Below are 12,476 nucleotides of genomic sequence, written 5' to 3' on the forward strand. Positions count from 1 at the left end.
GTTGCTTTTGTTAAAAAGAAGCATAGACAAGATGGATAAAAATGTGAAGTAATAACAATGAAAGACATACATGTGTTGGGGAATCAAATACACCCATCGGCGGATTACACTTGTGGACCAAATGTAATGGAAAAATGCCTCCAAAAAAAATGTGTTATGTTGATAACAAAAATGATATAAGATATAGAAGATAGAGGCGAAACCCCTTTATACAAAGAAGAAGGAGAACCTTAAAGAGAAATTCCAAATGAGAGTTCTATGCACTTCTAAAATGAAAATGGCCTCTTACAATTATTCAGATATAATACCAATGGATCAAATTCAATTAAAAAATACACTTACGAACATAAAGCGCACCACTTAATAAAGATGTCGTTAAGTACATAATAATCATTGAAATACTCCATTGTAATAATAACTAACATCACGACTCTTGGCCCACAAGACATGGCACCACCCAAAACCATTGACAATGTTAGTACCATGGTGAAAAAGGATACCATCATATCAACCAAGAGACTAGTTCTCCGAAATGCATTTCTTGCTTTAAAATGCATTTCTTGCTTTAAAGTACAATAACATGTATACATTCAAGGATCAAAAAAGATTCTTGCAGCACATAAAGGCTATATTTCTAAATATACGAAAGGTTTTAATTTTTCCAAACAAACACAACATTATACTTGAAAGGCCTCGTGAAGCTTTATTTTATTATGTTGTCCCTTGTCCGAACATCACATGTGCAAACACCTTCCCATATGACTATCCTAATCTATGTTAAAACTAGTCTCAAAATACGGAGTATAACTTTACTCTCACAACCAATACACCTTCCCATATGACTATCCTAATCTATGTTAAAACTAGTCTCAAAATACGGAGTATAACTTTACTCTCACAACCAATGTTAAAACTAATCTCAAACTACGAGAGTACAACTTTTACAATCAAGTGGGAGAAAACTACAGAAGTAAAACTTTATCTTCCAACCAATTGGGAAAAAACGAGAAATCCTGGAAAACGTTCATAAGCATCAAATTCGTTTAGTTTTCTGCTTAGTATACAAATAAAAAATCAGGGGTCCTTGGCATTACAACTATGAAGAAATAAATGTATCTACTCTCACAACCAATGTTAAAACTAATCTGAAACTACGAGAGTACAACTTTTACAATCAAGTGGGAGAAAACTACAAAAGTAAAACTTTATCTTCCAACCAATTGGGAAAAAACGAGAAATCCTGGAAAACATTCATAAGCATCAAATTCGTCTAGTATTCTGCTTAGTATACAAATAAAAAATCAGGGGTCCTTGGCATTACAACTATGAAGAAATAAATGTATCTTTGTTAAAATGAAAATTATTTTTTATATTATCTTTGTGAACATGGAAATTCTTTTACATCCAAATCATAGATATAACTTGTATCTTCAAAGGCTGCCAAAGGTCAGAAATAGTTAGAACAGAATGAACACACCAATTTTGGCACAAAGAAATCTTTCTGGGAAAAAAACCTCAGATTCTTTCCGATAAGTCTATTTGTTTTAGATCCGAGTAATAAATTTTCATTTATACATCCATGGAAACAATAAATTCTTGCATATTAGCTGTTCTATTCTAGACCTGCCATGTCAATAACAATCTTTGCTAACTGTTGATCATGTTGGATTCTGAAAAACACGAAAAGGAAAAACTGTTTGGTTTTGGCCTTTTATGTTACATAGTCCAGGGCAGTCATGTAATACTCTACTCAAGTGTCTTCCAAACTTTCTCCCGCTACAGTCAAAAAAAGCAACCAAGAAACATATGTGCTACTCGTTGAATAGAAAGATGACTCTAATAAAGAAAACAAACTGGGCATTTGATTTGCAGAATTCAAGATTCTGCCAACAAAATATATAAACAATAACTAGGAAATGGTAAATATCATTTTGCAAGCCATATCAAGTGACGGAAATATAGCCACTGTGCTGCAGCACTCATTCCTGCCATAAGTGATAGAACGAACAATATCATTGGTTGTCCACTGGATCTTACACTGTTGCCCAGGGGTATTTCTTCCTTCTCTGGAGATTTCCAATTCTCATATACTGCAAGTGCAAGGAAGAAAGCCAAAGCAACACTCCTTACCCATGGCTCTGCAACAGCAGCTAGAACAGCTGCAACAGGCATAAGTGCAGACACTATATCTCTTTTCATCACCAGTGACGAGAATAGAACTAAAGAAAATAGAAGAACAACGAAAACAGAGGAAGGGAAGAACCCAAGTACAGCCCCCAACCCAAATAAAGCAGCCATACTAAGTGTGTATGGTTGGCTACTGACAGCATTCATCTTTGTAGCCTCCCCAATCCCAAGAACTGCAAATGCGAGGATGATTGATTTTACAATTGCTCGGACAGGGGTCATCTCAATTATGAAGGCATACACCTCTTTCACCAAAAGGAAAGACCACGCTGTTCCTGTGGTAACTGCAGCTAGTACCAGAGCAGCAGACTCCAGCAAAGTAGACACTCCTGGAAACCATAGTACAAAGCGAACCAATGCATTCAAGCCAACAAGAGCAACTTTTAGCCAGCGTAGCAGTTCAAACATTACAACTTCACGGGTTATGTACAAAAATGCAAAGCCTGCAACATTAGAAAAGGATGAAGGTCAATGTAAGGAATGCAACTCAGTTAACCATGCATATTGATGCAGCTATTTATGTCCAAGAAAAACATATTTTTTAATTATTTTTTTAGTTCGAATAAAATCATAATAATATTGACAAAAAACTAAAAGCAGAGTAGTTATAAAGAGATCTGTATTCTGCCTACTATGTGAGAGGATTCTCAAAAGCATATGTTTAGAAATGCTGTTGTTCTTTGCATTCGTACAACTCAGGATGAAATGGCAATGAAACCAAAAACTTCTGTACGGTGACAAAGTAACAGAGCTAAGGAACTCAGGAAATAATTAAGTGAATTCTGATGTGCAATTACATTGTTTAAAACTTATAATTCATTTCGTAGATACTAAGCAATCTCACAGTAGAAGCCTCCGTAATCATCTCTAACATGTGTATAATTTCTCCATCTCACACTCTACTTTTCATTGCTTCCTCACATTATACCTTCCATAGCACCCCACAAATGCTTAGCAGAAATCCAAATGCCAAATTTGTCTCTAAGCATGATTCTGTTAAAGAATTAGATCTTTTAATATTTTATAAGTCACTAGAAGGAGATGAGATAAAAAAACAGCACAAAGAGAATTCAAACTCGGATAATCCTATTCAAAAAATATAAACCCATTTACCTGTATACTAAGCTCTTGATAACCACCATACAGGAAACACGCAAGGAAGCAAAGGCTTGATTTGTAGTTATCTTAAAGCTTGATTAAAAGCCAAAATATTACAAAAGCAAAACCATTGAAAATTGTTCTTTTCACATATAAGAAAAGGAAATGAATTATCTATGCATCAATCACAAAACAACAAATGAATATCAAAATACATAGTAAAACGTCTACCTTAGATACAAGAAAAATGCAATGGAAAAATACAGAGCTATTACTTAGATGGTAAATTACACAGCTGTTGGAAACAATGACTCTGTTCCTAAAGTGTGATTTAAATAAACAGATGATACCAAAGTTCATATTTGCCAATCCATGGAATGTGGTGGCTGTGAGCCGGTCCTTTTATAAGGTTTATAATTTCCAACAATTGGTATCAAAGCTAGTGCCTTCAAGCACAACCTAACATTTGGAAGATAGGTCCTAAGAACACAAATGGTAAAGTCAAGAAGGAAAGCCTCCAAATTCTCTGAAGATATCTTCTCCTCAGTCATGAAATCAAAAGTAAATCAGGTTGGTCAAGCTCCCTTGTTCGAGGGAACAAACTATGTGTCATGGAGCAAAAGAATGCAGTGTTATTTGATGGCTCTAGGATATGAAGTATGGGAATCAGTTGTCACCGGAAGCACAGTGATAGAGGATTCAAAAGAATACAATACAAAATACATGAAGGCAATCTCAAGTAGTCAATCAAATTCTGTAAAAGGTGGGTCAATGTTGTTAAGCCAAAAGTCTTTGGGAAAAGTTGCACAAGCTTTATGCAGAGAAATCTACTCTTTTTATAGCTGAGCCAGAACCAAAAATATGTAGAACAGGAAAATGATCAAGAGTCAAAGGAGATAGATGAAGGCACCAAGAGCATAAAAGACTATGACGACAAAGAAAACTCTTAAGTAGAAACTGAAGTGGACCTTAAAGCAGAACTTGTGGCTGCTCTAGAGGAAATAAATAGATTTAGAAAAGAAAATCAAGAACTTAAGAAGTAGGTACAAGATGTTGAAGAAAATAATCATGACCTTGATGAAACAAAGGAAAGTTGTCCTCCTAAGGCACCAAATAGAAGAAAGATCTAAGGATCTCAACAAGCTTGAAGTAGAATTGCATCAACAAGAGAGAAGACATGATGAAGAGGTCATCTCCTTGACAACTCAAGTAGAAGAAGCAAATAAAATGGAAGAAATTGTAAAGATATAATTGATAAAGAAAAAAGAAGGCAGTGAGAAACTTGAAGAAGAAATTGTCTCATTGAAAAATGAAGTTGACAAGCTATGCAAGATTCTAAAGAGTTCTCAATCATTGGATGACATTCTCAGCCATAGGGGATCACCATTTGATAAAAGGGAACTTGATCATACAGGTGAATCTCCAAAGACTAAATTGGAAGAAAAACCTGAAAGTGATGTCACCATTCTCCAAAGGCCAAATCACAATGAAATCCAGAGGAATGTTGCAAGTGCTCCCTTTCCTAAAAGTTATTCTGATGACTTCAAGGAATTCTCTGTTTACGCAAGTAACAATGAGGACCAACCAAGGATTGAACCTCCTACAAGGCAAAGCAATTTCAGAAAATCATTAAGGAAAGTCTTTTCATCGAGGTAGCAAACTTTATTCTTTGTTTATTGTTATTCTTGCACTAATTTCAGTCACAAAGCTAGAGATTGTAGAGCATACTACAAGAATGATTACAAAGGTTATCATCAACACCCTAGAAGTAATCTTGCAGGCAGACAAGACAAAATCCCTAATGGCTATGACAGCAAAGATTATAGCTCAGTTGCTCCGTTATTCAAGTTCAATGTAGAATGCTCTCAATGTCACAATTTTGGACATGTTACCGCTCAAACTAGCAAGGGTCCTAGGAGGGGATCCTATAGAGAAACTACTAGGTCAATTGGCAACAATGGAACAATAGCCCACTATCACCGCAGCTAAAGCTCCCTACTCTTTACGGACTTTCAGCAATGGGAGGAGACCCGACATAAGAGTAATCACAATGATGAATACATCAGCGATCGGATAAGGAGTGATTCCTAAAGCCTATTCACAAGAGAGACTCAATTAAATCGTTTACTTGCTTTGGAAGCAAGGTGATAGGCTCTCTAGGAAGGGCTAAGGGGATACTCAAGCCTAGGTTTTGGAGAATATCCCTTGACAAGAGGTGTCCTAGACCTAAGAATCCTTAAGGGGAAGTGGCTTTTATGTGATCCTTGTAGAATTTCATTTACAAAGTTGCGGGACCACAAAGAACCCAAGTGGACCCAAGCTAGGTCAAGGGTGACAAGTTGATTAGCAACAGAGGGGCTTGACCTGGTTGGGGACGAGAATAGGATCAAAGGACAAATTTTCTGTGAAATTTGAATGCAATGATCCAAATGAGGACACTAACCCAAATCAACCTATGGAGATGAATGACCCTTTGGCTAGGGCTTGCAATATCTAGAGACTCCACCATTGGATTGAGCTCAAACTTGGAGGATCCCTTGAGAAGACTCAAATGCAGTTGTGGACCAATTTTCAAGGTATTTAGATAACTACAAAATATTTTGCTCGATGCCCTTCAATAGTGGGCTTTAGCATGTACAAGTGTCTCCAAGCTCAATAAAAGGGTTAACCAAGGACTCTATTAGGTGGTTTCAGCCTTTAAAAGGGGTGACATGCCCATGGTACGTCCATCAAGTGGTAGGTGGCATGCGATATAGTGATGGAACAAAGTGGGGATCAAGGCAAGGCTCTAAGCCACATGCAATAGTCCAAGGGTAGCTATAATAGGGGAAGCCCACACTTGGGTATATGATTGTAGGAGGGAACAATCTTGGTACATGGGTTACCTTGGCCTATGTTTTTCCACCCTTCTTCATATGCCTTTTGCATTTGATTGATTTTTCTTCAAAACTACTCAAGGCTCAAGGGGATGAGAGCATGATGTGTAGGGTATAGCAGTAGATACCCCCTTAAGGTGGGGCAGTTGATCGCCCACCAAGGGTTGGGACAATCATGGGTTCCTAAATGATATAGGGGGTTCATCTAGGGCCCATAAGATCCAAGGCAATGGTTGTAGATAGGGGGTAGAGTTTTGTTAAAATTGGCAACTAAGGCCAAACTCCACCTTGGACAGCTCATTGATGGAGATGATATTTTTATTGGATTCCTCTTTCCGATAGGTGCAAGATTGATCTAAAAATCATCTCATTCTAACAAGTAGAAATGAAATTATGAATTCATTTCTTCTATGGACAAATTGTCAAGGTCGGCCAAAAGTCTAATGTAGGCTCACTAAGCCCAACAAACGTGTCTCTTCACCCTCAACATTGTGTATAAATAAAAGAGGCATTTTCCTCATTTGGACATTCACAACTCAAAATTCCATTCTCTTTCTTCATCCGATTGGTTCATACAAATCACAGGCAGCCTGTTCTTCTCCACACGTGCGAACATTTGACTGGGCATTTATGTTCTTTGCGTTGATCAAGTCGCAGCTAGCTTTGACCATTGTTGACCAAGCATTGTTTGACTTCATTTGACTGCGATTTTTATGGGAGAATCTTTGTTTGAGCAGGCCGCATATTCTGGCACAAATACCAAGATTTTCTAGGCAGGTTGACCAGCGTTGATTGCGACAACTTTGACCGCAAAGTTGACCGATTTTGAATGAGAATTTCAGGATTGTTTTGGGTTGATTTGGACTGTCTTTAGAGGCCGAGTTGACTAGGTTTGACTGAGCTAATTTGGAGGAGACTTTCTATTGGTTTGACCAGGGTTGACTTTCTAGATAGGGCATCCTGTTGGCTGCAATTTGACTGGAATGTTTTACAGTGATTGGGCAAGTAAATTTTGTATGAAATACTCTCTCTCTCTACTGCACTTTTGAAGAATAATAAGAAGATTTAATCAAACGGTTTTCCATACATTGGGGTTTTTCCCTGGCATCCGCCAAATATTGTGTCCTCTTGTCTTGGCTTGGCTTGTCTTCTGCTTATTGTTTATGTTCTATCTGCATTTACTATCAATGTTAATGTGAATTCTTATATGGAGTTGATAAGAAAAATTGAAGTAAATTGCTCTAAAGCATAGAACATACCATTGTTATCTAAAATTAACAAGTTCATATTTGGCTTTTGCCCATGTGCTAAATTTGTATGCTCGGCCATCTTTTGCATTTTATGGTACATTCTCTTGTTGAGAGTGGTCAAATTATGCTTTTTCTTTTTTTTAACTACATCAACCTCTGGGACATTGTTCTAGGCCTAACCCAAGGTGTGGACTAAGGGAGGGGGAGGCTTACTCCTTCTAGACCCAAATAGGAAAAGAGATGAATGGAGTTGTAATGAGTGGAATGGTAGTGATGTATATTAGGAAGCAGGGCCATGCAACAAAAATCGAGGTTTCCCATGTAGTGCCATCCCTAAAGCTTAATAGCCAATAAAGGAGATTCCACGGAACTAGGATACAAGGTTAACCATCAAATCAGGCAGAGGAGACAAGAGTACAAACATAGTCCACTCTTTTCGCCGAATCCCCCCACTAATCCATGCCCAAAAGTGTCCATCATAAGTAAACAAAAATACTCAACTACACAATAAAAATCCATACCTTCAAGGTTAGAAGGCCCACCTTCAAACATACGATCATTATAGATGGGCGAGGGACCACATAGTTGGCTCAGGGGGCGGAGAAAATGGCACATTGAGCTATCTAGTGGCTGCAAGGGGCTGCTGGCTACCGACTGAGGACCAATTAGGAGAATTTTATTTTCTTTTATGGACATCACCCACAAAGTGTTGGGTAACAGGACATACAGCACAAGACTACAAAAGTGGCATGAAATGGGCTCCTAAGCAAATCAAATAACAAACGATATCTGAAATACCTACAAAAGTTTGGAGAAGAAAACAGACTGAACCAAGAATTGAACTTGCCTTGAGTACTTTAAACACTTGTTCAAGTCGCTGACTGGTTATGTCTGTCAGGCAGAATCTATGGTCCCTTAATCTTTATAAATTGAGATTCCGTCTATGTAGTTTAAAAAAGCTCTATGCAATGATTAAATCCAAGCTCCCATTCTTGCTAGAGGGATGGCAATGCTGAAGAAAAGGGGTGCAGAGAAATAGAAGTTCAGGGATATACATGCATTTCCCTTTGTCATTCCTTACTGAAATTGGGCTTTCCTTTTCTCATAATGCTAAGTTTTGGATGTGGGATTTGAAAACCTACAAAATCCCAAAATTTATGCTTATAAGCTATATATAGATGAAGTTCTATATTATCTTAGCGACATTCTATTATTCTTTGCTTTTAAGGAGAGCCAAACAGTATTTGAGATATAAACTATCCAGATATGATTATAGAAAATTTGCATCCCTTACAGCTATTTATGTTGGTGGGACAATCCATGATGTTAACAACCACTTGCATTCTGTTATATACCTAGATCTATTTATGTACGAAGTCAAGGCTTTCCTCTCCACTATGTATGGGTATTAATTATATAAATCAATGTTGCAGTGATCGTTATCGGGATAATATTGGAAAGGGAAAAAATCATAAAATACAAAAATATTCATTTTTTTCAATTTTTTTAATATCTAAAGCATCTACAACATAAAATAAATACATTGACACATAAATATGATAAAAGAACTAATATATAAGATGTGTAATATCATTTATAGTGCTACATCATACATAACAATGAATCATGTCCTGAATAGTAAGTCCTGACTCCTGAGTCCCAACTCAGCCGCAAAATATCAACAAAAAATATAATAATGTATCTCATATCATGAGTCATAATGTCATATACAATGAAATGAACCAAATATCTAAAGTCTAATACTATTGATTTCCTCTGCCTCTCTTGCGAGAAAATGCAATAGCTTTCCCTTTCCCTCTAGATGTAGATGTCATTGGAGTTGGCAATGGACTCTGGTGTGCTCTAGAAGCTGAAGAACTAGGAGTAGAAGCTACAAGAGGTAGACCAGGTCTTCTACTGGTGGCAAGGGTAGCCCAGGTAGGTGGTGTCACCTCCCCTGTTGCTACTGCTGCTCCTCCTCCCCCTCCTCCTCCTCCCCCCCTCTACGCCTTCCACTACTTCCTGTTCTAACCAATCATTGGCAGACTCCATGAGAGGCCTCTCAACCTCAACCCTCCATGCAGCAATGGTGTCAATCCCATCCAATGAGATGGCCTCCATATCAGGTATCCTCTCAAGTTGCCTCACCCACAATCAAAGATTGTAGTACATGTAGACCATGTCATTAAGTCGTTGGGACTCCAACTTGTACAAAAATCATGAAATAATAATTATAAATAAAAAAATATAAAGAACAAAAAAAAAAATTGTTTAATAAATTCAAAAAATTAATTGGAAATTTGCAATATTTTAAGTTTTAAGTTTAACCTGTTGTGTTTCTTGTTGTGTATTTTTTCAAATACACTCCACTTGCGCTCGCATCCTGAGGAGCTACATGTTTGGTTGAGGATTCGAATGGCAAGATTTTGCAAATAGGGTACCCTGCCACCATACATTCTCCACTGTGCATCTACAACAAAATTACAAATAAAATTTTAAATAAACATAAGAAAAAAATGACATTTGAAAGTTGAAGCAAAGTATGAAGTTATGAACTTGAAGAGACAATGAAATTTGAAACAAACTAAAAAATACCTGGCATTTTAGTCGTCCTATCAGTCACAGCCATCTCAAAGCCAAATGTGTCACCTGCCATCCTGTATTTCTCCATTTCTTTGGAGATTTCTGTACGTTCTACTGGAGATCGCAACATCCTCTGAACCCAGGTTAAGAATCCATCCATGATCTCAGCATCAAATAAGAACCCACATGCGTAAGAAAATGCAGGGTTCAGGTAGATCCCTGTAGGATGAATGGGACAATGGAGTGTGTTGTTCCATCGTTCATCAATCACTTCCCATAGGAGGATTTGTTTCTGAAAGTTTAAATACACTTGCAAGACCTGATCTGCTTCTTAAATAGCCTCTACCAATCTACGCACAAGCTTCTCTTGCACACCTTTCTCTCACAAGCTCCACACATAAACCTATGCAACCTTCTCACAAACCCGTGAGTTCTATTGTCTTGTCTCACCAACTTGTGCTCACAAGACAATGATCAAATTTGTGCCTTCATCCTCCTTTTAAGCAATTCGAATGGCTAAAGTTAGCAAGTCTTACTTTTAGGAAAGTTATTTTGTGATTGACAAGTTAACTGAGTTAACTAACTCATGCAACTTGTCATATCTCAATTCTAGAACTTGAGATACAATTACTCGTCCTTTTCCCAACTTAACTAGCACTAGAAGACAATTAACTCGGCCTTCCACCTCAGCCTATTAGTTAACCGCTTCATAACTCGGCCTTCCACTTCAGCCTTTTAGTTAACCGCTTCATGACTCGTCCTAACTTTTAGGTAACTCATCCTAAATTATAGGAACTCGTCCTAATTTGCAGAGACTTATCCTAAATCTTATGAATTTGTCCTAGCCTATAGGAATAAGCTCCTAACTTATAGGAATTCAAGCATACTAAGGAAAAACTCATTCTGGTCCATTTGATTAAGGCACAAATCAAAGAACCTTTCTCACTACTATTTTCAACATCTAGTTTCTTGTTAAAATAGCTTTTAGTGAAATATGCAATCTTGAAGTCTGCTACAGCAATATATACCTACAAATCTACACTGGGAAAACTAGATATCTCCATGTAAAATATGCAAAATAAACTCAGGAAAATAGATATATCTATCCCTTGGTTAATTTCTAAATTGAGGGTCTACTCTCCAAGGGTTTTACGAGCTAGCAAGATTTGAAATTTTCAACAACCTAGTAAAAATAAAAGTAAAAGATAAATTGTTTTCGAATTTTTTGATATAAAATGGGGTTGAAGAGTAAATGTTACCTTGCCTTGTTACCTCACCAGTTTGTAGAGTCACGATCAGAACCCTTTTTTGTCAATCCTTCCCTTTTGACACTAAAAAGTGAGGAGTTAGGGGTGAAACTATCCCACACAGTTATCCTTGAATCTGCTCATTAGCAATCCTATCTCACTAGGAGGACCTGCTCATTCAAGATGCCCAAACTGAAGAAAAAACCATAGCACCAACATCCCACAATTCCAGATGGAGATTCCCCCTAAAGGGCTTGTCCACCACTTGGAAATGTGTATTTTTAGTGGCTACCAAAGGGTATGCTTTTAGTCTTCCATTCCATGCGATCGTTGTCCCTCAATGGACTCCTACTGCAATCTTGTAATGAGAGAATTGTACCCACAAAACAAATTCAGAAAGCACAGTGATAGAGGCAAAAGATCAAGAAAGAAAAGCATAGAAAATTCAACTCAATACAACTCAAGAACACAAATGAGAGTATTTTTTGGAAACGGGTTTCTTTTATTAATGGCATCAAATGATCTCACAATCAACAACCTCAAATGTGAGGAGCTAACAATTTATAGATTTGTTTGCGAATGACAAGTTTCCTCTTCAATTAAATTATTAAAATAATAATATTTGACTTGTCATCCATAGTGAGTTTGGAGACTAAGTCAATTCATGAATAAAATAATATTTTATTACATTGAGTTTCCCATTAAGTGGGTCGAATTATCTTCAACACTCTCAAAAAGTCCAGCGTTCCACAAGGAAAATGTTCGGAAGTCAAAACTATGTAGAATAGTGCTCATTTCTCCTCCAAAATCCACCTCAAGGCCTCCAATATTCCATTTGAACAACTCGACTTTTCTTGGGAATGGGGGTGATCATCCTTGGCAATTCTCTCCACGAGATATGACTAGCAATTTGACCTTCGACAGCTACTTTCTTGTCCACAAACACCTCTTCTAGGAAATAGCAGCCATCAACAACTAGTTTGACACTTTTAACAACTATTTTCTGATATGACTTGACTTTTCATGCATTAATGAGTCAAGTTAGCCACCTCAACCATATCTCCAACACCCTAACCTACTAGGCCAAGGGATCCATGTTATTTTGCTCTCCTTGCCATGTAGTGCCACATCATATGCTCTGTCACATGAAAAGGTCCAAGGTGTTGAACATAAGTTTGCTCAAACCCTTTGGAAACTTGGTCAAACCTTGGATCTCCAACGCCCTTGAGGAAAAA

At 37.3% G+C, this 12,476-nt stretch overlaps 2 protein-coding genes across 2 annotated transcripts in view; both read right to left on the reverse strand.

Annotated features, from left to right (window-relative positions):
* Positions 1-1,498: 1,498 nt before the first annotated feature.
* Positions 1,499-12,476, reverse strand: part of EMB1923 (embryo defective 1923) — a 42,893-nt gene continuing 31,915 nt past the window's right edge. The window contains exon 2 of the mRNA XM_089378772.1: positions 1,499-2,630. Within this exon, the coding sequence (XP_089234898.1) occupies positions 1,927-2,630 (704 nt within the window). The 3' untranslated portion in view covers positions 1,499-1,926. The remainder of the gene's footprint in view (positions 2,631-12,476) is intronic.
* LOC149229890 (uncharacterized) lies at positions 9,700-11,875 on the reverse strand. Its single transcript, XM_089376879.1, has 2 exons — positions 10,007-11,875; positions 9,700-9,881 (listed from the first exon to the last, which is right to left on the reverse strand). The coding sequence occupies exons 1-2, from the start codon at positions 10,152-10,154 to the stop codon at positions 9,700-9,702; spliced, it is 330 nt and encodes a 109-aa protein (XP_089233005.1). The 5' UTR covers positions 10,155-11,875.

The sequence above is a fragment of the Pinus tabuliformis genome, chromosome J, assembly GCF_031772625.1.
Source record: "Pinus tabuliformis cultivar Carrire ecotype Pingquan chromosome J, CPIR1, whole genome shotgun sequence".
NCBI classification, from domain to species: domain Eukaryota; kingdom Viridiplantae; phylum Streptophyta; class Pinopsida; order Pinales; family Pinaceae; genus Pinus; species Pinus tabuliformis.

Coding starts and splice junctions, on each gene's coding strand:
- LOC149229890 (XM_089376879.1), bottom strand. CDS start 10,154: ATGGATGGATTCTTAACCTGGGTTCAGAGGATGTTGCGATCTCCAGTA. Junction 9,882..10,006: donor TAGGACGACTAAAATGCCAG/GTATTTTTTAGT, acceptor ATTTTGTTGTAG/ATGCACAGTGGAGAATGTAT.